This window comes from Euwallacea similis, chromosome 6 (assembly GCF_039881205.1).
Source record: "Euwallacea similis isolate ESF13 chromosome 6, ESF131.1, whole genome shotgun sequence".
Lineage (NCBI taxonomy): Eukaryota > Metazoa > Arthropoda > Insecta > Coleoptera > Curculionidae > Euwallacea > Euwallacea similis.
The window spans coordinates 6,381,907-6,409,227 of NC_089614.1; the positions used below are offsets into that span (position 1 = coordinate 6,381,907).

Genomic DNA, 27,321 nt, shown 5'->3' on the forward strand with positions numbered 1-27,321 from the left:
TGCCAAATGATTAACTTTTTCCATTTTGATGGGGTGGCTATAAAGGCACCCCTTGATAACTCTGCTTATATGTTTCTTTTTGAGGGAAACGTCTTCTCAACGTTGCAAATATTTCCGCGTTTAGGGGGTTGCCACAAGTACACGAATTAAGGGTAGAAAATTTTCCGAGTTTGGTTTACAATAAGCATTTGCTAATTTTATCACTCCTCTGCCGGGGTTGAGAATTGGATTTCCGAATTTAACAGGAGGGTCGTGATTAGATTTACATGTAGTTCAACGGGGTGTTGTCAGCGAATTTACGTTAAGGGGCTGGTATGACAGATTTTCAATGTGCGAATTTGTTGGCGACACGTGTGGGACGGTTTTGGTTTAGTTTTAACTGTACAAGAATTCGCGGAAATTCACATTCGTCAGATGAAGAAAATTTAATATACAGTGCGTCCGAGATTTGGCTTACATGTATGTTGGGATCTCGGGAACTATTAGAGTTGTGAAATCTGTTAAATGAGGAAAGTTCTAGACAATTGCATTAGTATTATATCATGAATAATGTAATAATGAAACTAAAACGGCTCTAATTGCTAAGAATTTTGATACATTTTTAGATAATCAAAACAGTGCATTTTCGAAAAACCATTATAAGTTCTATGATTTAGAACACAGTCAAAATCTGAAAAAACTTTTTAAGGGGAACGCGATTCCGAAGTTGAACTGAGATAACGTTTCAATTTTTTCAAACCATTATCAATTTTACTTTACAGGGAGTTACAAAAACCCAGACTATTAAAAATAAGTTGAAAGTCATGAATGCAAAAATTTCGAAAAGTGTAAAAATGTAGAATAGTTTTTTTTTTAAATGTACCACTTTGATTATCTTAAAATTTCTCAAAAATCTGAGCAGTTAGATCCGCTTTATTTTGCGCATTAGATTATTAACATAATTGCCTAGAATTTAAATTTAAACGACTTCGCAACTCGAAGTGAAAGCGATTGAGGAATGTGGTTTGCACTAAACATTATTTCTTTAAAATCAAGCCCAGCAAACGTATATGAGTTTTTAACATAATATTTGCTATAGTTTATGAGAAAATCCTGAATACCATCAAATTTGGACCACCCAGTACATTGAAAATATCTGACTTAAAATTAGGTAATTAAATTCAATGTGAAAATAGAAAAACTGCTAAAATACGTTAACATTTCATAAATTTCTTATCAGTAGTAAATGTTTTCTGGATAGGAACTGGTCTCTTAAGAGATAAGTGAATCAAGCAATAATTTCTTGTGTGCCTTTTTTATACTTTTTTACACTTATGCAGTTGCAAAACATAGGCGAAATTTTTTTGAATTATTGCTTTAGTTTAAAAATTGATTATTATTCAAATCGAGTATCAAAGTGATTAAGATTGGGACAGTGACATTCGGCGTAACCTCATTTGCCACTGTAGGTAGTACGTACACGCGATTTGGTATTCATTGATTGGATGTCACAAGAATTGGCCATAAACTACTAAAGTCGTGTTGTACGTGGCTTGTTAAAAAAATTGATCAATTCATTTATATGTGGGACAACTGGTACTTTCTAATATTCCTCGGTCTTTATTTTAGACGGCTTATTTTCATAGGTTGAATGATTGACTTTATAATTTTTTTAGCCAAAGGTATAAAGTTGTTAAAGTTCCCGTGCCAGAACTAAGTGGATAAGAGAATAGCCGTCGGAAAATCAAGTAACCGCAGGTTATCCAAACAATTGCTTGCAGTCAGCGGTCAGTATTTCTTTTGTTCTCGAGGCTAATCGAATTAGCCTGGACCTTTCACAGGCCGCAGATGGCCATGGGTTTACTTTCCGGGTTTTACTCGATTTAGAAAACAAACGGTTCTTACCTTTCAACGTTTTAGGGGGAGGCGGACCATCTCTACTCCATGGAGGATCTCCATGGCCTGAGAAATCCCTTAATTTTAGATATGAGATCGTTAAGCGTATAATACTAGCTTTATCTAACTGCGAGGTAATGGCGGCGGGAAGGGGTAGCATTTTGGCGAGTTCATAGAACTCATAGTTCTCTTTTCCTCTTCTGGATCGGGCTGCATCTCTACTCTTCTCTTTTCGTATCTCCAAAATACTGAAAATAAAATGCTTCTATTAATTTATATCACCAATAAGTAGCGTAAAGAAATTTATAATATTATAATTAAAGTTTATGCATCAAAATTTAGCTATGACCAACAATACTCGCAGTAAATAAAGGCGAAACATCAAACAAGCGTTTTCGAGAAAAAAATAATGATTGTTTCCTTTCATCGTCCGGGGCCGCCCAATTTAGCACTGAAGGGTCAGCGTGTGAAAACAAAATTACACTGAGAACTTTGCTCAAATTGGCAGAAATTGGCTTGTGCTGCTTGAAGCGGGGGCACTACCCCCCTGAGACGCTGGCCCCCTCAAATATCGTTATTAGGTTATCCTTGCTAAAAGAAAGCGCCCTTTTGTCGATTTTGGATGGATCATTGGAATGCCCGTTTTGAAACTACCACAAGTGTAACTTTATTAATAGGTTCAAAACACAAAGTAAATCCAATCTTAATAAAAGTATTGGGACGCGTCAGACATAATAGCCCACGTCCCGAAGTTGATGGTAGGTCTTCGATAGAATGCTGACTTAGTCGCCGCGAATGTCCGGTTTTACGGCCACCGGACGTGCCATCTTCGTCCAGCTAATGAGTCGAACATCCCTTGGGTCACTTTAAATCCTGGGACACCAAAAAGCTTCCGGGACATCGGTCTCGATACTTGCTTGACTGCCCCGTGTTTTATTTGAACCCCTGTCATAAAACTGATGCCCTTCTTACGTGGCTCTTCAACTTTTAGTGTATATCATCTTTAGGGACGGACTTTTACTTAACATTGACACAATTTAGCTTCTTCCAGCCGTATGTTTGGGGAAATTTTATAGATACTGATTCTCGAAACTCGAACTAATTTATTTAGTCTATAAATTTTTTTAAGAAAACTATTATGTTAAATAGGGCATAAAGATATAAACGTAGAGGGGCATATAACGAGTGTAAAGGTTGTATTGAAATAGGCCCTCCCCCCGGGAAACCTTGAGACCGTGCTTCAAAGCAAAAAGGCGGAAATTACAATTCTACGTATATGGGACAAGGGCCCCTGAGGATGAATAAAGTCAAAAGTAACGGAGTGCGATCAAGAAACTGCGTCTCCAGTGGAAGTTTTAAGATTTACCTTTATTTGTCGATAAAAGAGATTTGCTATTGGGGGTGTATTAGGGTAAAAAACAGTTTAAACTGTTCGAGCCTTTTAAAATAACATCATTCTTGCCTATAGCGTTTAATTCTTTGAATACAAGAATGAATATTTATATGCTTTCAGGTGAAGATTAAAGAGAATTGAAGTAACAAAAGAAAGAGTGAAACTGGCAGGATTCATATAACCATTTTCACAATCAGAGAAGGGCTAGATTGAAAAGGACGCTAGGGGCCAAAAATATATATAACTCCTATAACTGAAATTGCCCTAATATTTGTCCAGTTTCAAGGATAAAACAGGGGCGTACGATAATTAAACATTCCAACCTCTATTTTATCTATATATTTAATAACTGAACACCCCAAAAATTACCATAAACAACAAATTCAGTAGCATTTTAAGCACAAAACCAACAGTTAAAACAATAAAGCATACGTCTTTCATATACGGCGGCACTGGCTTTGCAAAATCCTCACCAAAAGAAAAATACGTATTATTTCCCTGGACACTACAATTGAAGGCATGTTTTTTCGTTTTATTTTATTGTCCCCTCATATGTGGATTCCGCCCTATATAATCGTTTTATGATCTCGTGGGACTCCTATTTTTCGGACGTTATAAAAATCTATCAGGGGTAAAAAAGTGTTAGGGATGATTATCAGTGCCACACGTCGTTAGGCATGAGCAGAGACAAAAAATACAAAGTAAGACTAATTAATTGTTAATTTAAATTCAAAATTTTAAAAAATCGTAGTATGATGGTAGTGTTAAACCAATTCTCAGTTCCGATTGAACGATTCCCCATTAATATTATGTTATGAGATTGTGTATAAAGCAGAATATAAGTTTGGAATATCGTTAATATCGCAATAATTGTTTGGAGTAATTTCTTGTAATTTTTGGAGGGGATTGTCACATACAATAATAGGTATTACATAGTTACCGAATCTGACGGAAAAAAAAATCTTTTTATGCTGGAAGAGCATCAATTTAGTTCGGATTTGTTATTTTAAATTAAACGCCCTGTTTATATCTGTTTACATCAGTAAAATTAATTAAGGCGATTAAATGGATATATGGTTTGATTGATTTCTACGTCAAATTAGTAGGCAAAGATCCCTTATCGGACAAATTTAAGAGAAATAAAATAATACCAACTAATATTCAATTAACTAATAAACTATAATGCATTAATTAACTAGGTGTCCTAAGTGTGCTCTGTTCGTAGCTCGTTCGTAGCTGTTCGTAGTAAAGGGAAATTGTTTTACCTTATAAATAAGAACATTTTGAAATTAGCACGTATCTCCATGTATTCGGCCTCGTACTATCGTGCAAATCTCGAAAACAGAAAAATATGAGAGAAACCTAAAAATCGAACTAATTTTTAAATTTGATAGGCAATTCAAATATTCTGAAGAAAATAGGCACTGGCGGATAAAAAAAATGAAATGAAACTTTTAAGATCTTGCATCTTAATCAGAAAACATTTGCGTACCTGTGAACATATAACCATATCTAAGGTCGTGGAACGCTTTGTACAGTTATTCCATTTAAAATAACAAAATTTTGTTTTTATGCCTGTTTCACAAAAGGGATTATTTTCCCATTCGATTCAAAATTTCATTATATAACTTCAAACACTTTTTAAGATCATGACGATATTCCATATTTATTTTTCCCCTGTATAAGAAAGGGTATTAATTAACAGGCAGTTTACTTTCAAAGTCATTTTATTTATCAGATTTGTCACATGATTGGTGCCACAACCCCTAAGAAATTTGAGAGGTAAAAATATATATGAGAATCTTTAATATTTATGTCAAATTGGGCATTTTGAAACAAACTGTTTTGTACCTCAAATGCGTGTGTTTTTTCCTTATTTGTAGATTACACAATATTTTGGGTAAACTCGGGCACCCATACCAGTGCACACCCAGTGCAGTAATATGGCCGGAGACAGCTATCTGCGTATAACATAAAATTAAGTGCTTTTAACGTAATGTTTATTTACACGTCATATAAAACAAGGACAGTCGAAAAAGTCGGCCATATGGCGGCACTGAGTACGAACTGATGCGGGTGCCCGAATTCACTACTTATTGTATAGGGACTTGCACCAATGAAGGTGATACATATCGATTTATTGATAAAAGATTTCAGGTAATTTTTTGTAATAAACCGAGTTGGGAAGTAACTTTCATGCTAGGTGTCATTGCAGCTATAAACCTTTGCATTTATGTTTATCGTAAGTCTAAATATGGCTTAAATTCAAAGTCCTACATATAAAACTGTCAGTTTAAACCACAATTAATCTTTTAAGATTATATTTATGTCATTTGGCTAAAGTCTGCACAAACGGCTCTTGAGGAACTATTCAATCAAATTGAGAATTCTTATATTTAATCAAACTGAAATAGTGATAAAAATTGCTTTCATCTTAGTAATGAAAGTGTATAGTTAAAATGTTATTCCGTCGCAAATTTGTGAGGTAAATACTGTCAATGTCATTTTATATACGTAAGTATGTATGTCAAACTTACTACTTGTTTTGTTTTTACCGAGGTGTAGTGTGAGTGTGATGATCTAATAACAAAATGTTCATGCGAATATAATTTTTCGTTTTCTTTTTGGGTCAAATACTTAGTAGTACTTTACCGAATCAACAATATCCATAGAGAAAAAGAACCTTTAAATTTGGGTACCTCAGCCCAGAACCCATACACAAACAACGACTAGTTATGCTGGTCCCTGGTCGGATTTCTGTATCCCTATCTCCCTTATGTAACGTCTGTTTATATGGATCAGCTGTTTAGTCTGACAAATCTGTTAAAATATTTTTCATATAAAATAATTGACTCTACCGCCTCCCGCCCTTTGTCGCGTTAATAGAAAACATTCATAAAATACACCATTTCCCCCCGTGGGTGCATTGTGAGTAAGAATCAATGACAGTTAATACAGTTATTGTTAACTATCGACAGTTGGTCATACCACACAAGTCTTGTAACAGTTGTCCATTAAAAATATTTCAACCATTACATAATAATCCTCAAATCGCTTGAAGTAATGAAAATTTTCTGTTGTTACTGGTAAAAACCTTCAGGAAAATCCTTGCAATATGAACGAAAAACAGGAAAAAAGATCATATTATAATATAATTCGACATGCCCTGGTTCAAGAAGAGGAGTCTGTTTGTAGGGGACACTGAAATCCGCCGGTACGAACCAAGAGTGGGTAAATGCAGGATTGATGTTCACTCCAAGGCCAATAGGCGACTGATGCGCAGTAGGATGACGCTGGAAGCCTGATGTGACTGCGTAGTCCATCGTCACCGCTTGATAAGGCAGCATTTTGGTTCGTCACTGGCAACTGCACTTTTGTATTCTACGGGAAATTGACAATTTGGTTCTTGAGGATGTTTTGGGTTTGGAAATATTGGTCAGGGATAAATAAGTGCCTGTTCGTAACCGTGATGAATTAAATTCTAAGCAAGAGTGATGCGTAATGAATATTAATTAGAGTGGTTTTACCAGTAGTTACATTTGACGCCATAGCTTTGATGTCATTAAAATTTCCCACATTTAATGATACATATGCGAGGAATTCATGTTTTTTTTTTCTTTCACATTAGGTGATTTAAAAAAATAGAAGCTTATTTAATGTTGGAAAAAAGAAAGGAAGGGAAGATGAGCACAATTCAGAACCGAAAACCCCAACAAACCTCAGATTTACGCGCGAACATTTAAAAACAATGTTGATACGCGAAGTAATTCGAGAGTATCTAACTGTCCGCCGGCGTTTGCTCGTCACATCGTCCGTGCACAAAGAGTGACTAATAACCGAAAAGAAGCGCACGGATTTCCTAACGAGCAGTGGGGTGTGAGGGGGCGTTTCAATTTGGAATTCCGACACTCGGGTTGGTTAGAAGTCACGCAGCCGAGTTCGCGTCGCGCATACAGACGGGCCATTCGTTGTTTTTGACGCCCACGTAGTGCCACGAAGTTATCAACAAGTAGCCAATATGCATTGACAAAATTTTCACCGGTCACGGACGGTACTGACCCGTAGATTTGTCGATTTATGTTTGTTTTGCTCCAAAAATAACCAATCGATTTCGTTTCGTATACATCTCACCCAGTATAAGAAATAAGCATTTTTGGGGTGTTCTCTCAAAAAAAAAAAAATCGTGCACAAATTTAAATCTAGTTAATGATATACTCACGGTTCAGGAAACTGAAGATATCTGAAATAAACAGAAATACAAAAATCAGAGCCAAACACTTTCATATACATGTTAATAAAATTTAAAGAAGTTACAAATAAAATCGGAAAATTTCTAGTGCAAAAGTTCACTGGCAAACGTTCAATCAAATCTAACGACGTTAGGGCACGACATAAAGGAAAGTCTTTCCGCAAATTTGGGCATTCGGACCCTACCCAATCAAAGGTTTGTCGAAAAAATAACAGTGGACATTAATTGAAGGGTGCAGTCGATAGATTCAATAGACTGGTGGCTTCATTAGGCATTACAGAGAACGGGGTACAGGAATAACAGGACCGAAGTAAGGAATTGTGTGTAAAGGGATTATGAATCAAATTTAAATTTGTGCATATACAGGGTGTCCTAGAAAATTTGGTGCGAATAAATATAATCTACTGACGGATAAAAGAATAAAGATTACTTTAAATATGTCTTATAAAACAGTTGCGCCACCTGTGTTTTATCGAGGTAACAAAATCGAACTAACTTTTTGAACAATGTTAATTACTTCAATATTTTTACGAATTCTAATACTTTTCCTTTTCTTTTCTAATTTAACTTTTCCATATCAAAAAAGTATTCTGCAAAAAAAACTCCCATCTTTAATCTTTTTGTATCATTAGTTACTAACCGCATTACAAAGTAGGTCATGAAATGAATAAAATCTCACAGGGACACTATTTTTGACATTTTTCATTCATATTTTTCAAATTGGGTGAGCCATTTCATTTAAAACCGGATAATTGAATACTAAAAATTTTCACGGTTGATGAAGAAGAGAAAATCTATGTCAAAATGCTAGTGGATCTAGAGATTAGCACCAGACGCATCTCTGTAACGACGGGGGTTAGCAAATCATCAGTTTTCCGATTTTCACGGAAAGAGAAGTTGTTTTCATACCATTTTACGCCTCTTGAATATGAGTATTTCGCATCGATCGATTGGTCAGGTCAGTGAACACTTGTGGTCACCACGAAATTTCGATTTAAACCCTTAAGGTTTTTTTGCGCAGAAGAGAGGGGAAGTTCGGAGTCATTAGTATACAAATCCGCACCCGATAGCGGAGAGGAGTTGGATATTATTGAAATAGTATTATTAGCAAAAAATTGAGAATGCACGAAATCAATTCATTGAAAATACATTTAAAACCGTTAGAGATGTAAGTTTTTTTTTCAGAAACCCTTTTGATATAAAATGCTTGGACTGTAGGGAAAATAGCAAAAATCCTCCTAACAGCAGTGTTTCTAAATCAAAAACTGAGATTTATTCCCAATTTACGGAACAAAAACATTATTTTTACCCCTTGTAGAATGAAAACAAGCAACTTTTGTATAAGGCAAGATTAGCTACATCGCTCTATTTTTCACCCTCTAACACTCAATACTCATTTGCACTATTATTTCTAGGACACCTTGTATAAAATAAGACAGGGCAGTGGTTCAATAGGCATTCAAGTTTGCGAAAATATAGATAGTAATATTAGCTCTAGCCCAGATCAAATTTGTCTCATGCAGGCGTCATTTGGCGATGCGATGACCAGCCTGAATGGTGAATCCTCATGAGTGTAAACAGAGAAATGTAACCGTTATTTTAATTAATGGTTATACTAATACGCATTTATTGACGCATATACGCATATACTTGACAAGAGTTTACTTTCAAACCGGAATTATTGATCAGACTTGTAATTTTTTAAAATAAATTTCCCTTAGCGAATTTACCTCTAAATTCGATTTATTATCAAAAATTGTATAACATATTTAATCAATAAACTGAGTTGAAAGGTAAACTCTTGATAGGTTTATTGGTGCAAATGTCTATAAGAGTTTATTCTTGTCCCTTAAAGAGAGTCTGGTTCCGGCCCTGAAAAAATGATTTATCGAAGTCTTACTATTGATTAGGCAGATCTATATGCGGATTGTGTTCAATAGGATTCGTTAGGGCCAATTTAAGAGTGTCCGTCTATTTTCCTTTCCTGTGACTGTGAGCAAACATAATATCCCCACAGTATAATCGTCACTTCCCTGAGCTAGTGGCTCTAAGGGATGACTAAAGCTCCAAGAAATGTTTTTCTAGATTATTAGCATTAAATTTGTTTTAACAGCAAACGGAAAACCTTTTTAGTTTTTAATGGGATTGATAAATGGTTTGCAGCGAAATTAAAGTTATGAATGGATCCGTTTCAAAATAGTCACGTTCCCTTTGGAATCATACGTAAGTGGCATCAAGGGTGTGCTAAATCGGTCGAATAGAAACAAATCGGGTAATTTGGCGAAGCAGTTAATGTCTTACAAGTGGGCCCTTTATCAGTTGCCTTTGGGCACAAATCTGGATTACGTTTCCAGCCACAGTCCTTAACGGCCAACTTTGCGATTACCTTTCAATTAGTAGAAAGAGATAACGCTAGCTGCTCGCTTGATTGCTTTACAAATTGGTCGGAACCGATTAAAAATTTATGCTTAATAATCTTATTATTACCGTGGCAAAGTAATAAAATTGTGGCCGAATAAATCTTATCGGGCTTAGAATATATAGTGTCGCTTCAAAACAGGTATACGTATGTTTTCTAAGCATCCTTGAGATAAACCGGAACAAAAATGCCATGTAATTTCCATTTAAAAGAGTTTATCCAAGAATTAAAAGCAGCAAAGTGTAACTCCTACCCCTTGCTTGCGCCCAGGCAGTTAAGATCGGTCTCCCTGATATGCTTATATTTTAATAATTTAATGGAATGCTACCCCTTTCGAGGAATATCTGCTTAATTTGTCGTGTTGCACAACAATCTAGCTACACATCTCAAATTATTGTTATGTCTTTCTCAAATGTTTGCCAGCGTTGCCAGATATCTGCAAAGTTGATATATTTCTCAAGACCAGTTCGAACCTGAAAGTAAGTATCCTAAATAATACTGTAATGATTACTTTCTGCTTTCACCATGCCCTATTTATAGTTCCCCCACATGAAGTCAAAGAAGGTAAATACAGGGCAATCATAGAATTCATTAGACAGTGCCCTATCCCGAGTTCAACCCCAACTGCATTCACCATGGAATTATTTTGATTCTCATTCTGTCAAGTTAGTGCATCCTTATAGGTAGTGCTCCTGAATAATTTATGCTTATAGAATTAAATTACGAGTCTCCCTAAATTCTAAAACCCAAACAAACATGTTTTTCCCTGCTGTAACATCGGAAGACAACCTCAGTCGTTGCATGGAAGTTGGGAATATATTAAATAAGGGTCAAGCGATAACTGCAGATACAAATTAAGATATTCTAATTGAACTTCTGTCCTCTTTGTAGCAAGACCCTTAGTCTGGATGCTTTATTTGATTTTAGTCTGCAGCAGGAGTCTTTAGTCTGCAAATGACAACTTAACTTTATACTTCTGCGATGCATCGGAATATAAATTCAAATCAGAATTTTTATTACAAGAGAATCCAAGACCAATAACTGACGTTCTGGAACAGTAAACATCCAACCTCAACCACGACAAGCGAATAAATATGTAAATGAATAAAGAAGGTTCAATAACAGCAAACTAAAGTTGCTTTCCTAAAATCGAACTGGATAGACACGCTCTTAAAAAGTATTAGAGAAGTATTATACCATCAGGTTCTGATAACTAGAATCCACCAAAGCGTTTAATTTTTGAAGAATTATCGAACAAATAATATAAAGTCTGTTTCAACAAATCGATTCCAGATATCACAGCAGAACTGGTTCTGAATAGTCAGAAATGCGCTCAGTACTCAGTAGTAATATTTTTTTCATTTCATATTTTTGACTCTTTCTGATAATCTGAAATCGACTTTCTGTTTCGCCGGAATAACGCTATGGATGTTATCTGCACGAAAAGGCACATTCCAATAAAGAAGTGCACTTAAGCCGCTTTCCTTTTTTCGGAATCATAATTTCTTGATTATGATTTCACAAGTGTCGAAAAAAAGCGACTTTGTACGTCTGAGTAAGTAAGTTGGGATTGTACTTTTACAAACGTAGAACTGAAAAAATCAGTCAGCATCTCAATCTTGTCCTCAGGATCACTCACAACACTGTGTGTGTCCTTATATTTAGAAGATTAGTTGAACTTTCGTGTGTGGCTAGTTGGGCCTTCGCGTATGACTAAAAACTGTCACTTTAACTGTCAATATCTTAAAAAATATATTACTGCCACCAAAGCATTAAGTGATGCTATTCTCTGAAAACAAGGTACTTTAGCTAGGAAATTCAATAGTCTATCTTAGCTTTAATGTAAGGAGTGCAAAGAGGGGTATACCGATGCCATGTGTTGACTATGACTTCTTTAATTTGGTAAAAAAGTTTTTCACTTTTTTGGTCATTTTCGGCTACACATATAACAAATCACATTATGAGAAAAACCTTATTAAAGCTTTTCCCGAAGATGTCCTTTTAAGGAAATATCATTCCGCGAAGTCCTGGCCCCAAAATGGACAATCACTGACTAGTTTTTAAGGAAATGTGATACGCCACCGTTTTCCTTCACAGTAAAAATTACTTCTGAACTTTGTATTCAATTTGGAAGAAAAAAGTTCTATTAATTTCTATTTGCGCACCGTACCGTTTTTGAATTAAAAAATGCAAATAGTCTCAGTGCCCGCTGTAAAGGAGGGTATCACTTTTGTAGTTTATATCGCGTTAACTGCGAGTGGTTTGGTCTAATCTTCTAATTAGTTTCTGTTAATTTCGTCCTTTTATTGATTCATGTAATATATGACTTGGCGCAAATGAAAATAATTACCACCAATACACACGTAAGAAACATATCCGCATCTAAAAAACCGCATAACTGTTTCTCAATTTAAGATATTTTCCTAAAACCTTTTAGCAAAACCCGAACCAAAGATATTATCAATTTGGTTACAACTTTATGGGTACCCATTTCGGGTTCTTAGCAAATGTAACAAGCTGGAGATGCTGATTCTCAGATAAAAAATATTATTTGTTTCTTATTCTACTAATTTATTGCCTTTTACGTTGCGGGTTACCGGACGTTGGATTTCACACGAAGCGCTGAGAGTTTTGGATTTTTCTGTGCTGACCGGACAAAGAGTATCGAAACTTTCAAATCTATTCTTCGGCTATGTGTATCTCTAAAACAATAAGGGCCGTTTATGGTTTCCAATTGTTTGTCTTGATTAGAACAATAGTAATAAAGGATCTACGTGAGATAACACTTTCATGAAACGGAGCAGATACTTTCCGGTTGATTCATCTTACTGCAGGGCCATTCCTCCCTGCCGAAGTCTTCAAACCGTAAATACTACATTTGGAATTTTCCAAGAGAAACTCAATCAATTCCAGTCGTACACCAGGTCCCTATGCGTCTATATGTTATTTCATAGTACATTACCCAGATCGAATTCTATATTGCCTATGTTTCCTGTTCTAAATTTTCAAGTCTTCTCATTGCCGACACTAGTAAATTAAAAGCAATAAGCGAGACTTGCGAATCGCAAATAATTTAATAAAGACGAAGGGTTGAAGCCGATACCGAGTGTCTTAATTCTGATGGTAATACTTCCTTACAATTTCCTGGCTGCTGAGCCCTACGGCTTAGAATCTGTTGATTAAAGAAAGGGTGATATCATCCCTCGAGAGAGCTTGTTTTGTCAATGTGGTCTTGTAGTTTATAACAACATTGGACACAAATGCGTTTTAGAATTGCAGAGAGAGGGGCGGTTTCTAAACCAAGAAAAAGTTATTTCCTGATGTGAAAAATTAATCATAAGGGTTGGTCCTGACAATTCCTTTGATGATAATAAAAATGAATTAACGAAAGTCTAGATATTAGTGTCGCACCGAATAATGAATTTCTTTGCTCGCTTACTCCATCCCCAGGAGGGGTGATAAATAACTCTGCAAATTACATTTTGGGCAGAGGTTTTTCGTGATATCATATTCACGATGTTGCGGGTGCTTAAATTTTTCATTATGTATTAGTTCCAACATTTTATTTAATAAGCAATTTAAACATCAAAGCTTGGTTGCGAATTGCAGCGACTGCACAATGACAGTGCTAGATTATAATTCTATTTTTGAAAAGGCGGGTCATCTCCATTGGCGTTTGTAATGTAGATTGAAGTAATTCCCGTAAGGAATGCCACTTACTTTGTTCACACCCCTAACTTTTACGGGGAACGTCATATATTTGGGGGCGCTTAAGGCTCACTAGCATGGTCAGCTGAGCTTTAGGTATTAGGCCTACTATAGACATACGTATACGTGGCTTGTGCTGATTATTTGATCAAATATCACAGTTAGTTCATAAAATAAATCGATATAACTAAGCCTCCTCAAGGTAATTGCTATCTTTGTGTCATTTATTGTAAAGCCATGTTTACATGCAAGGCCAGACCGTTGTTTTTTCTATGGCCGGCGCGATTCTATAAAAGTCCCTCACTATTTGTTATGTTAAGCATGACCCTCTCCTCTTTTCGGCCAAAGCGAAGTGTCCCTCGGGACCCGATATTCAATACGTCCATCCCAAGAAACCCAATCGGCTATGGAAGTAAAAATTATTTACCGCCTGTAAAAATTAATTTAGGAGGCACTTATACGCCCTATCCATAATTAATGAAGTTATTCATAGAGGGTCGAGTTGCAGTAATATCCAACTTAAATACAGCCCCTATAGTAAAATTAAAAATTCAAGTTTTGCTAAGATTTATGTTAGACGTATTTATCATTCACGTTGAGACGAAAAAGATATAAATCGTTTAGGGCGGTTGTATCATTAAGGGTAGACACAATCGAAATATAAGAAAGTAATATTCTTTTTATCAAAAACACATGTTCTGGCATCTTTTAAAATGCAATTTTGCAGATAATGCGAGAGAAGAGAATAGGGGGGCGACAAAAACAAATGTGAATAGCATTAGGTATTCATTCGGGCGTATAGGGCCCACTTTTCCTGCTGCTGGGCTATGATTTTCGTTCCTCCGAAATGCTAATCAAGCCATTTGTTCGGGATTTGTTCAAATGTTGTAAATTTAGAGGGATGCTTGAATAATATACCTTTAGGGTTACGTATTGCCCTTTTTCTTATGCCAAGTCAAATCCGTTTTATTCTAAGGGGTGAATACCTCACGAGCATTTTTAAACACTATAATTTCTTTTCAGATGAGCTACAACATAATGGGAAGCAGAAAAATCCACCCGCCCTAAATGCGAAGTGATCATTTCAGTAAGTAGAACCAGATTATTTCCAAGGGTTAAAATAAAGGGTTTTAATTTCACACACAATAACGCCCGGCATTAGAAAATCCGAAAGGGTTGAATATCAAGACTTTTATCTGTCTCCATTGTGCGATTTTTACCGGTAATTTCGAATTACCAGCAGTTTTAAGCGGTGAGGTTTTCCTTAAAATATGTATAGTTATTAGCCACCAGAGACCCACGGAGTCGTATGCTTTACACTGGATTGCTCTTTATATTCTGGGGAAGAACAAGAAAAGAATGGATTTACAATGCATATTTTAAGAATCCCACCCTTTGTTCTGGTGATTCTAAACATTTTATTGTCAGGGGGAAACAGGGGCGTATTTCTGTATTTAAACAATTTTAGATTTTACAGGTAACTTCTATAGTACGACCCTGCTTTAAATTGAAATTAAAAGTGGTTCGTTCCCCAAAGAAGGAAACCTAAGCATTTTATAGCCGGTTAATATAAGTTTTTGTTTTCAACTGTCTCTCGACAGTAAAAAGTAACGACATCCATAAGCACACCTCATGGAAAATGCAGCGCTACTATAAGTTTATGGTTTCGGTTATAAACGTCGCTGTATACAGGGTGCACCCCTTTATGAGTACACTTAATAAGTATTTTACTTACAATACTATACCGGGTGTTACAATATGATTTTCAAAGAATTCGAGGGCAATTTCCACATTTAAAAATACGAAAACAATTGCTATCAAATTTTGGTCCTGTGATATAGGGTGTTAAAGATTGACAAATAGATCTAAGTCTTTTTTCCGCAACTTTTCCGTCATTAAAAGCGGAAATGGAAATTAGACACTTATATGTACAATTTGTTGGCGTTAAATACTATTTTTGCTACTAAAATTTCAAAATTATAACACTTTTTTTATGTCTGAGTTATCGTTTAGCTAATAATAATTTCTATATCGCTCGGTACAGGGTGTTCTAATAGAATCCGGATATTTTTTAAGATTTTACTTCAGAACTGTTCTTGAGAGATAGAATTGAAGTTTTTTACGGTTAATCGTTTTTAGAATCTACAAGATTAGATTTTAAAAGTCGTTGCAAAAAAATCTACAGGGTGATTTAAATAAATATAAAAATATATGTATGTATGTAATTTTAATAAGTTGAATATCTGATATCTCAATAACGAAGCGTTTGCGTCTGCATATTTAGATGGAGAATCATCTCGTTTTAAGCTATAAGGAATCGCTTCCCAATATGTATGCAAACTACTTCTGGGTACGATGTACAAGTAGATGCTTATTGAAATTTCGTATTCTTATGATTAACTTCCTGTGTAAAACTTTTTATTTTAGTATGGTGATGATGTTTGGGGTCTAAAAAGTGTTGGATCATATAGTATTTTCTAAATTTAGATTTCTTAATAATAAACAATTATTATTAAGAAATAGGTAGGTAACACTTTAACGATCAGTGGCAAGCAGAAAATGAACTCCCGGGCTTTTATCTTCAGTGCAGTGGGGATCCTTCGTTCGCAACGAAGCCTTTTATTTATGTCGCATTGCATCTTGAACATTTATCATCCGCTCCTTATCATGAGCCTTAATTAAAAAATCGTTATGAATTATTATCTTGGATGAATTTTTTGATAAATAGCTAAGGCAAGGGTTTTTAGTGGATATTTAGTTTCCTACCGTACAAGTAAAAATATTTTCTTCTTAACAATATATAAGTCCTCGTCAAAGTATAAATAGGAAGACCTCATTTCCCCTTTGCGAAAGCATTTCAAGAATGATAATTTCCATCTGCATAAATTTAAAAATCTCTTGCAAGCTCATCTTCCGAAAACGATTTAAAGCTCCCTAGAGCAGCTCCGATAATTCCTGGCAGGGAATATTTATAATATAAAATTTTACAGTACATATTTTCTGTCATGAAGTTACGAGCGTTATAGATTTTTCCTGTCTCTGTGCCCTTAGAGCTTGATTTCGATTTAATAAATTGCGCAGAAAAAATATAAGTGAAATTTATGTCGTGTTTGAGCACGATGGACCTGTAAGTAATGCCCATCCTCATTAGGCCCAGCTGGTGGTCGAACACGAGATGCAATCTGATATATTATTTTGCCCGTACAATATTATAAATTTAACCACTCTTAATTTAATGATAAATCACCTCAAATGTTGTGCTGTCGGTGTCAATAAATTTCCTCTTGAGTATTTTTCTGTTTTTGTGAGCGCGGCGTACATTGCAGTAAAATTTAATGATCCTTGATTAATTACATCCATAAAATACGTACCTGAGATGGCACCAAAACAAAAGCATGTTATATTCCTTGGTAAAATTGGCAAATACGCGTACAGAAATTCAATATAACGTCTTACACAATAAAATTAGAGATAGCTAATATAATATACATACGAGATTAGGGGAAGCCCGGGAGTCCTTTTATCTCTAGTTCCAACCCTAACATAAGGTTGTTCAACATGGTAATTTAAAGCTTTACAATGTTTAGTGGTTAAATTTGGGGGTATATTTGAGCAAATTACACAACATTGTGTTGTGATTTATTCACGCATTATAAGTTACTACAGCAGATAAAAGATAGCAACACTATTTGTAGCCTTAGCTCGGTGTCGAAATTAAGACATAACTTACCCCAAGTGACACATATATTTCAAAGTAAAAGAAAGCCAACTTTCCAGGTTCTTTTACCTGCTTGATTCATATGCACATTATAACTGTCAAAAAACTCACTATCGGCACATCTCGTGTTTTACTCCCTTCAAAATATAATATTACTGTCCTTGGTGATGGGCCTTCTGTGAAAAGGTTTGTCAACTATCCGTTGACCACAATAATTAGATATGATGCTTCTGAATTACACAGGATGCGATGAAAGTTAACGGTGAAACATGCGATATCTCAGATTTTCATCGCTGGAGGGGGCGAAATTTATGAAGCCACTTTTGTGTTTCTTATCATTTCGTGATTTATTGACAAGTGACCGTTGAGAGATGTTTATAGGTCGTATTTATAACTGAGTTCTAGGGAACCTTAGATATTGTATCAAATCCAGGAAAGAGGCCTCACTTTAAAACAAATCAGAATTATTTTGATTTTTCAATGGGCTAAATTTAACTCGTAGGAATATGCGGAGCGATTAATAATCACTAAAAGTATTCATTAGCTTCTTACATCTACTTGATATATTGTCAGGCGAACTGGAAATTACGGAAAGATAGACTAGGAACATGGCTATAATAAAATTCCTATACTATACCCGTAGGAGACTGCTACTATATTCAGGCATGATAGTCGTAGGTATTTAAAGAGAATCCAGCATGATAAATTTGATAATCACAGACAATCATTGCATTTAATTTCATTTTATTATATAACGTTTCATTTTTCTTAAGCTGGGGTTGAAATAATATGTCAAATTAAAATATCTCTATAAAGTCGTTATTTAGATTAGACATTAAAGGGGGAATGAATTAAGCTTGGCACTATCTTCCCACTTATGGTTTTATAGATGTAATTTAAGCTGACAAAACGGGCTATTATCTCCACCAGTGAGAAAGTACACGTAAAGTGCTTTCGAAATGCAAATAAACCCGCGATTACATGCTCGAAATTACCTCTATTTTCCATAAGGTTAGTACTTGGAAAGTTTCCGGGCTGACCCAAATAAAGTGTATGTATTTAATTAATACGTACCGAGGTACTATCATTTATGACCAATACTAAAACCAAAACGAAAAGAAATGAAAAAAGATCTTTGAAGGCAAAGATTTTTGAAGTGAATGAAATGAAAGAAAAAGGGTATCAAAAACTCGTATAAAAAAGCCGGGATCTTTCAGTCAAACTGGGCTAAATGTTTGTATTCCGATCCTGAGTTAGAAACCGCGATTATAGTTCTGTGGTCTAGATGAATGGTCTTTTACACAAGAAGAAAGACGAACACGGGAATCAGGTAACCTACACTGTATGAAAACTCCCTACCGCGGAAGACAGAAGCTAAGTACCGGAGAATTTGGGTAGGGAAGTCAAGGTTAAATGCTGATGATTAACAGCAAGCTAACGTGAAAAAGCTATGCAGAAAAAATATCAACACAACAAGCTTTTCATTGCTGAAATTAGATCAAAGCTCTACGAAGGTTTGAAAGTCTGTAGGTTGGTGGCTAACGATGGATAAGACCTGCCATGGACTAAAGTGGCGAAACTACAGGAAGTGATCTGCCTCACTATCGCCAGTGAGTGCGTTCTGGACAAGAAGCAGACCAAAAGTAGCTTGCTGCAGTTACCGATGCTCACAATCTGGATGGAGAGAAGCTATGGCTTTGCAAAGGAAGATTGATGCCTACAAATTGTAGAAGCAGATATTAGAGGAAACCAATCATTCGAGAATTGGTGGGTTCTTTCGTTGAGACGTTCTAATCGTAGTGTCGCAGAAGGGACCGAATGACAAACTAAGGCTATCGTGCCCAGTCGGAACATATCCAAGGCTGTATGTAAAAACCAGTCGGCATCGGCAATGCATTGAAGGTCTCGTGGTAATCTTCACAGGTCATCGTAGACTAAACAAACATGTGCATCCTCTGGAATAGAGGACAGTCCGCACTGCAATCGCCGTGGTAGAGAAGATAAGGAAGCCTCATGTCACATCTTAGGAGCGTGTGATAGGTGGGGACGTCTTAGGCATAGAGTTTACGCGGCCGCCTTTCTCCTCCGGGAGGAACTTCTGATTGAATGGGATAGGATACTCCCCTTCATGACGAGGACGGTCCGTTTTGCTGAGGTGGGGGGGACTCACATGGAGTGAAAATTTAATTGGATGAGGAAAAATGGCCCCGAAGGGATTCGTTGCAGTATTTCGCACATTGCCAACACTATTAGAAACATTTTAAAGTTGGCAAAGTATTTTTAAAAACGATTAATTGTGGCGAAACGAAAATTGTACCAAACGAGATTGTTGTCATAAACTGACTCACTACAAAAGTGTTTATAGAATAAATTTTTAAAACAATATTAAAATACATTAAAAATAAAACTGCGTTTTCAATTTACCCTCGTGAATCTCTTAGATAAGATTTAAATGAAGTTGTGCCAGACCTCAACGTACAGACATGTCCTATACAGTCCTAATATCCAACCGTTTCCGTATAATTGTTTACAGGGACATTTCTTTAACATTAATTAAAACAAGGACTAGCGATAAAACAACTTCTTAAGAGCCCTTCAGATCTTGACCTCTCAAGCCCTTCATCGATTTTCTTTGGCGCCATCTGTGCGACAAAGGCCGAACACTCAAGCTCAGATAAATGGTGTGTGCATGCAGGATTTCTGTAACGTTCTCCTTTGTCCGCGATGTTGTCAAACTTTCGCATTTTTCCGGAAATTTCAATTGGCTGATAATGCTATGCCAATAAGTTTAGTTTAGGTCAAGAATTTTATACGAATTTACCTCGAAACTCAGATTATTGTTAACATTTGCAATAACCGTTAAAAGTCATAATTAATAATCCGAGATTGAAAATAAATCTTCGTGAAATTTCTTAATGTAAGAGCCTAAAAGGGGATTTAAAAAATCCTTTAACTTTTTTTCTACATAAAGTTTTCTTTACCGCAAAAGCCTCAACCCAAATATATCTTGCTATATCTAACATCCCTTGCAATGCTGCAAGCAAGGCACATTGCAGCAGCAGCAGCAGCAGGAGACCTATAAAAGCCAGGGGGTATCGGTAGTTTTGATCCCCAACCGCATTAGATGTTCAATTATGTCCAATTACGGCCTATGATCGCACTCTACTAATCCCCAAGATGTTGTAAAAGAACAACCGACAGCTAAGGTGAATTTGGGGGAAAACTATGTCTTTGATGCTCACATATTCAGGACAGTGGCGCAGGACGGGGATTGAAATGTTTACGTCAGCATCCCGGATTTATAGGTATAGAAATGCCGGTTGCAATATTTTTGTATTGTCTCATTGAGAAAATTTTAAGTTTCCTTCGGTGAGAATTAAATTTAGAGTTTTCAGCATTTTTTTCTTAATTTTGGACGAGTCGCCAATGTTGTGATTATGACACCAAAGCCCCGCGGGCGCAGCCCTGCCATTTCCAGAGGTTATGGGCCAGTAATGGGCCCCGGGATGTGCCGTAAACGTAGCGGACTTTCAGACACGACCAGCGAATGCAATCAAGTGATGAATCTTTTATCAGTGACCGCTATCGGTCAGGGACAACCCTCGATTTTGATACAATCGCTATTTTGGATCGATTAGCTTTTTAATGGAAATTGCGGTGGGAAATTAGCTGTGTCTGTCTCATAAACGCAAATGCGCAAATTTCAAAGTTACATGATCTTTCCAATTTGGGATATTAAATAATTATCCCCAACACTTCAAAAATGAAATTCGATTATACGGTTAATAGTTTAATGCGCCCAAAGTAACTGTCGCATATATTCAATTGTATTGTTGGCCATGCACAAAAATATTGGCGGGAATCTCAATTTAATTTATGAGTTTAAATTATACGGTGTGACGATCACTGTAATTGGTCAACCGGGAAGGTAAGCTGCGGTTTTGCCTTGATTATACGGCATACTGTGGAAGAAAAATTGCGAAACTTATTTAAAATTCATTTTTGCTATGCCTTTTTTTGTTTTAGGTTGCGTTGGAGTTACATTTTAGTTTATTTTATCACGTTTTGTCTTTGCGCCAATTTATTATCTGCCAGTTATAACCACATTAATAAGAATTAGCTTTTGCAAAATAATTGCGAGCCATCTATGCATAGTGTTTTCCAACTGGCTTATCATCAAGATCAATTTTTGCGTAGGATTAGAGGAAGAAAGAAAATAAGAGAGTGAAGACAAGCCGAAGTTCAATTTGATGGACGAATTAAGTAAATTACAACGTTGTTGCCATACTCTCGATTAACTTTTTTATTTCGGTCGCTTAAAATAATCTGCTTAATTATATATTAAATTTAAATTAAGTTTTCGATTTTTATGCGCGCCCGCAATTTACTTTGCGTTTATTAGGTAGATATAATGTGTGGACAGCAGCAACTATTGAAAGATAAGTGTGTAATTTTTGCGCTTTATTTTGGTGCATTAAATTTGCCCTACTGCATAGGTATGAACCAAAAGGCCTTTTAGCCAATGCTGCAGTAATGTCTGGCAATTTAATTATATACAGGGTGTACCATAAGTAGGGATTTTCCTTTTAACACGACATAGGCCTCAAAAAACTAAGCAATATTTTTATATAACATTTTTTCGAAATCTCAAAAACAACGGAAATATGCGTCTATGAAAGTTTTAATAAGTACCACATCTTTAGCTACTGCTCACTCCGGGACTGGCTACAAAAGGTGTTCGAAATTGTCTCCAGTGGTTTCATTTGCACAAATTGTCGTTCGCCTTATCCACGATTCTGTGCATGCCGTTAGAAGAGATGGTTTTCCTCTAATATCAACAACATATCCACCAATTCGTGATTCGAGTAACTATGGCCCGTTGTCAATTTAATAGTATTAATAGTGATAGTTTATCACAATAACACCTGGCGCTAAACTTCACCACTGATTTTTAAGCGGCATGGGTAAATTGCATAAAAACGGTAAACATTAAATGTTTCTTGTGTGTTTACAATAGCTGATAATTTTTTGTTGGACCTTTTATTTCCTTTACATTGAATTTTCTATTTTAAGCAGGAATGGATTTAGATTTTATACCAAGATTTATTAAAACTCATTTGCACATATTTCGTTTTTTTTGGGGATTATTTACATAACTTATTAGGGGAAAGATAATTAAAATGTAAGAATTCCGTTTTTCCCAATTCACTTTCTAAGATGGTGGATAAATTTACCCACTAAAGTTTTTTTAATGACTTTAAACATAGAAAAATAATTGTGTTGAAATGAAGGTTTTCCTCAGGGTCGAAAAGATCATTGCCGACTCTCACAAAATTAAGAATTTCCATTAAAACTATAAGAGCTGCGAGGAAATGCTAAGAGAAATGGCCTACACTAAAGTAAAGATCAAATCAGAACATTCGCAAGACATTAAATGATAAAGATAAAATTACTAATTTTGATACGAAATGAACAAAATTATCGCAAAAATCTACTGACCACCCAAATCGAATCGTTCGTTGCCCGTACGTTCTGACGTCACATGAGATGTTTGCCCGACAAAAAAAGCAAATACTTTTACAGCCTATTTGGTAAATATTAAATATTAAGTCGCTAATTTGGATGTCAAATTTGCCTCCGTTTGCGTTACCCCAGCGCCGAAATCGTATCATTACATCCAAAAAAAAAAAAAAACGCGAGGCAAGATAATGAATATCTTACTGAGATAATAACGTATTACGTAAGTATGCATATTACATGAACATGGGGTTGAAACCCATGCATACGATTAGGCAGGCGACCGAGAGCGAAATCATCATCGAATTTTGACAAGAGAAGGGCCAATTTACACCATCCGTGCGTTCGAGATCTGTCAATATTTCAAGATGGTATCTAGTTAACATGCAAATTGTGAACCGAGGAGGCTGTCGATGTTCTTTTAGGGCTCATTTTGCACCGGAGACTATCAATAAGACTTCTATGTCAGATAAATTATGTAATAACGTTTCAATTTTTTTTTTGTTTTTGCATAGGAAGTAGCTAATTTAGTTTAGATTCCTAAGTGTCCTTAATTTTTCGGAAATAAGGAAATCGTTTTGCATTTTGCATTGTGGACTCATCGGAATGCTATAAAGCATCGAAATGAAAGGAGAAAGAAGACGATTGGGACTGGCACTCTTTCATTATCCTGTGCGGTTCTTCCTTCTTATTATGGTCGAGCACGGTTGACTGACTGTCCGTGGCAATCCAACGATATATTTTGAATTATTACATTGAAAATAATAATAGGATTTTTCATGGCAATTTCGAAACTAAAAATGTTTTCATCTTTGCGCCAACATGATTATACTACTTTGCTCTCTGCGCCTCGCTGGACCGCCTAAGCGATGCTATATTCTCTTTTTTGTCCATTTTCCGACTGTCCATGCATTTATTATTTTTTAAATTAGTTTTCATATGCCTACAAAAGTAACTGAAAGTGTCTTATTCAAGCAAGAAAACTTCTTACTCAGAATTTCCGACGCGGTGTTGTCTTAGCAAAGAATTAAAACCCCCTAGCTAACAACTACCATTACAGTTAATCTGAAATCTAAGAAAAGCGTGTATAACTCGGCACCTTGGCGGATAATTACGAGGTTTTAACAACATTTTAACGACGTTAACTACTTAATGTTGGCATTACGGCTTTGCAACTTGTACAAAGTAAAGATGTTAAACGGCCGTCTTGGGTAAAGAGTTCGCGAATCTTTGTTTTAACCATTTACCTCTTCCAGAAGCACCTTGAGGCTTGGTCGAGCTACTGAAAAATGAATGCATAAAGTTGTGGCTTGTTTGAGTAGGTACTTTCCCACCCACGCCTAATATACCACGGCAAGAAATAACAATCCGTCATGTCTGAGTCATAATCGTGGACAAAGACAGTTTTATTGACGCGATAACACTGTATATAAAATGGCATAATAAGAAAATTATCTCATAATATCGGGCATTGTTTTCAAGGAGCGAATTCATCGTCCAGGCATGTGGATTTTATGAAAATTAATATGGGTTTGTCGGATTTGGTTGTTGCTGTTGTGGTACCTTTATGTAGGTGTCTCTTAACGAGGCTAAAGCAATAGCTTTTTTATCTCTTTTATTTTCATCAGAGATCATTCAGAGATCATCTGTAACTGACCATCAAAGTGTAAATGTACCATTATGGAAGTAAATGTCGCATTACCAACCCCTAAGTCTAGAACTTACGACGTCATTTCAATTTCCAATTGTAATGCCTGACCGGCCCTTCGAGGGTATCGGCTCAAGAAAATACGTTTTTTACGGTTAACTTTAAACCGTTTCGATAGGGCTTTTCTTTTTTCTTATTTTATTATTATTTTTATTGGATCGTAACAGTTTCGATATATCCTCGGTAAAAGGTTAATTATTTGGGTATTGTATAAAAACATAATACATATTATGCCAAGTATTCTTCGTTGCCCCCTTTAGAGTTTCGCTGATAGAGTATACAGTGATATATCGATATGTCACAGGCCAATTGCCTGCACGGCTTTACGATGAGTTCTTCAGATAAATATGGCTCCACAAATGTCTCGTTACCGAGATACTTGCAGGGTGTCAAAGATTCAAGAATTTGTGTGTTTTTCATTCGTAGCTCGTACTGGTTTTGAGATGTTTAACTGAAATTTCTAATGAACAAATATACAGGGCGTTTCAGACCAAAATAAGAAAAAAACTTCATGTGAACGTGGGTCCGCAAGTGTTTATTTTCGAGATACAGGATGTGTTTCGAAAATCTGCCTTTTGTTGTACCCCTATATGCAGCTTACCCAATGTTAAATAGGGAAATTGACATCTAAGAGCTATCTTCTAATTAGTGTTTTTAGGTCGGCGCTGAAACCACCAGCAATAAGTGCTCACCTATGTTTCTTGAAGAAGTATCTTAAAATACATGATTAAACTCTATCCTGTATATAAATTGTGACACTGAGATGTAAAATCAGGAGTTAATATTAATGGCAACAGTGCAGAGAGGAGCACCTAACGTTGACAAGCTATGTCCTCAGGTCATGCTGAATGAACATGCAAGATAATTTATTGTGGGAAGAAAACGATTATTTCAGAGAAACAAGAAGAAATGGTCCTGGGACTGTAGCAGCATTCGCGACGTCTGCTTTAAATCTGCAATTACACGGTTCCCTTAAGATTTTAGTTTTCGTTACTTATTACAAGCCGCATAGGCGTAGAAAGGCCCGAGTGGGAGATTTTTTGCTTGCAGCATCATAACCTTACCAAAAAGAACGCTGTTTAGTTGCCGCCACTGAACCTTAACAAACTCTATCCTTATTACTGCGGAGTACCACCTTGATGCCATCTCAGACGGAGTGAACTAATCAAAGTTATCTTTTTGAATCGCCGACTGACGGGAACTCCGTAATTTCGTTTAAGTATAAAAAAAGGTATATCACTCTGTCTTTTCGAATAAAACAAAGTGAGGGTTCGAAACTCTTGGTAAATTATCTTCATCCCCTGTTCAGCGGAATAAATGGACCCGTGCGACTAAATATGTCACATGTCATTAAATCCAAAACGCAACCATTTATTACCAGGAAGGCAGCCCGAAATTACATTATATTTCGTCCTTGCCTAAATTGATGCATATGAAAATATTTAGTTAGCCTGATTTACATTTTGGGATTGGGGGAATTGACTTGCTGTCTCGTCACTGCTTGTCATTCTATAGTATTTAGCTCTGCACCCCCTAACTATGTCCGCCGAATGACTGTTCTGTTAAATTGGGCCATAGACTGCTCACAATTAGCAATATGTTCGCAATCATTCATAAGATATTGGGGTTGCAGGTTTCTCACTCTCATCAGCTGCATAATCGAAAAACTTCATAGACAAAAAAAGAGTTAAGTTTTAAAATCTGATCATAAAGAGCCTGCATTATAAAAGACTTCATTTCATGGATGTTTAACCGTAACCTATCGACCAAAAAACCCAACAACACTTCATTCGCGGTGTAGGGATTTAATTATTATTTGTTGCTTTAAAAATGTATTTTGATTGATACAGGACAATAATAGCCATAGCCTATAGGGAACAATATCCGTAAGAAGAAATAAAGAAAGCCCTGGGCAGTGCACTGGCGACCTAAACGATGTCATTATGTAAATAGCTGATGACCCAAGGCCAGAAGGTCGGCCATAAGGTGAATTTATTGAATCTGCCTGCGGCTGTATCAAATTGACTCTAATCTTGATACCGAATACATTTAAATTATGTGATTTTCATGCAAGAAATCGTACAATATTATCGTGCAAGAAAAAGGTTCTTCAACAACAGGATTAGTCAATGAGCCGTAGTGGCACCATTATAATCTCAGAAATATGTTATTTCGGTGTTTGACAAAGACACGTAATGAAGAAAATTAAGGATATTGAAATTCAGCATCCAAATTTAAACAGTCATACATTTCTGTTGAACGATATAATGTCCATGAGTTTTTCATAGTCTGAAAAGTCACCTTACAGCCTCCGACGGGTAACCGTAAAAAGCTGATTAGGTCGATACGTTATTACCTTACAAGTTGGCTCAAAAAAGGTGTGTAAAAATATAACAAAAAAATCCCTCCGTTTTCTGAAAAGTGGTGGACTTGTTGTAGTTCTTTGTTTGTGAGTTGAATTCGGGTTTTATTTATGTGTTTATTTTTTTATGTTTTAGTTTAGAAAATATAGCCTCTTAGATAAAACCTGTATTTTTGTGAATTGATGCTGAATTTTGTTTTTGTAACAAAATATACATTTTAGACTAAAGGATTTATACGAGTAACGGAAATGTTATCTAAAAGTAAAGGTTTCAAAAGTGATTTGCCATCGCAAACGTAGTTGAAATTCACTTAACTCGTTAAATAATACAAAAATTATAAAATGTTCCCATAAATCTAAGGGGTTTTCTCC

General features: G+C 35.9%; 1 protein-coding gene across 5 annotated transcripts in view; it reads right to left on the reverse strand.

Annotated features, from left to right (window-relative positions):
* Window positions 1-27,321, reverse strand: part of trh (trachealess) — a 64,725-nt gene that overhangs the window by 6,412 nt on the left and 30,992 nt on the right. For 2 of the 5 annotated variants that reach the window (XM_066391091.1, XM_066391090.1), the window contains exons 4-5: window positions 7,488-7,508; window positions 1,885-2,123 (exon numbers count right to left, since the gene is read on the reverse strand). In XM_066391091.1, the coding sequence (XP_066247188.1) occupies window positions 1,885-2,123; window positions 7,488-7,508 (260 nt within the window). Of the gene's footprint in view, window positions 1-1,884; window positions 2,124-6,433; window positions 7,080-7,487; window positions 7,509-27,321 lie in introns of those variants that run through there. The other 3 variants (XM_066391094.1, XM_066391093.1, XM_066391092.1) reach the window with 3 other exon arrangements.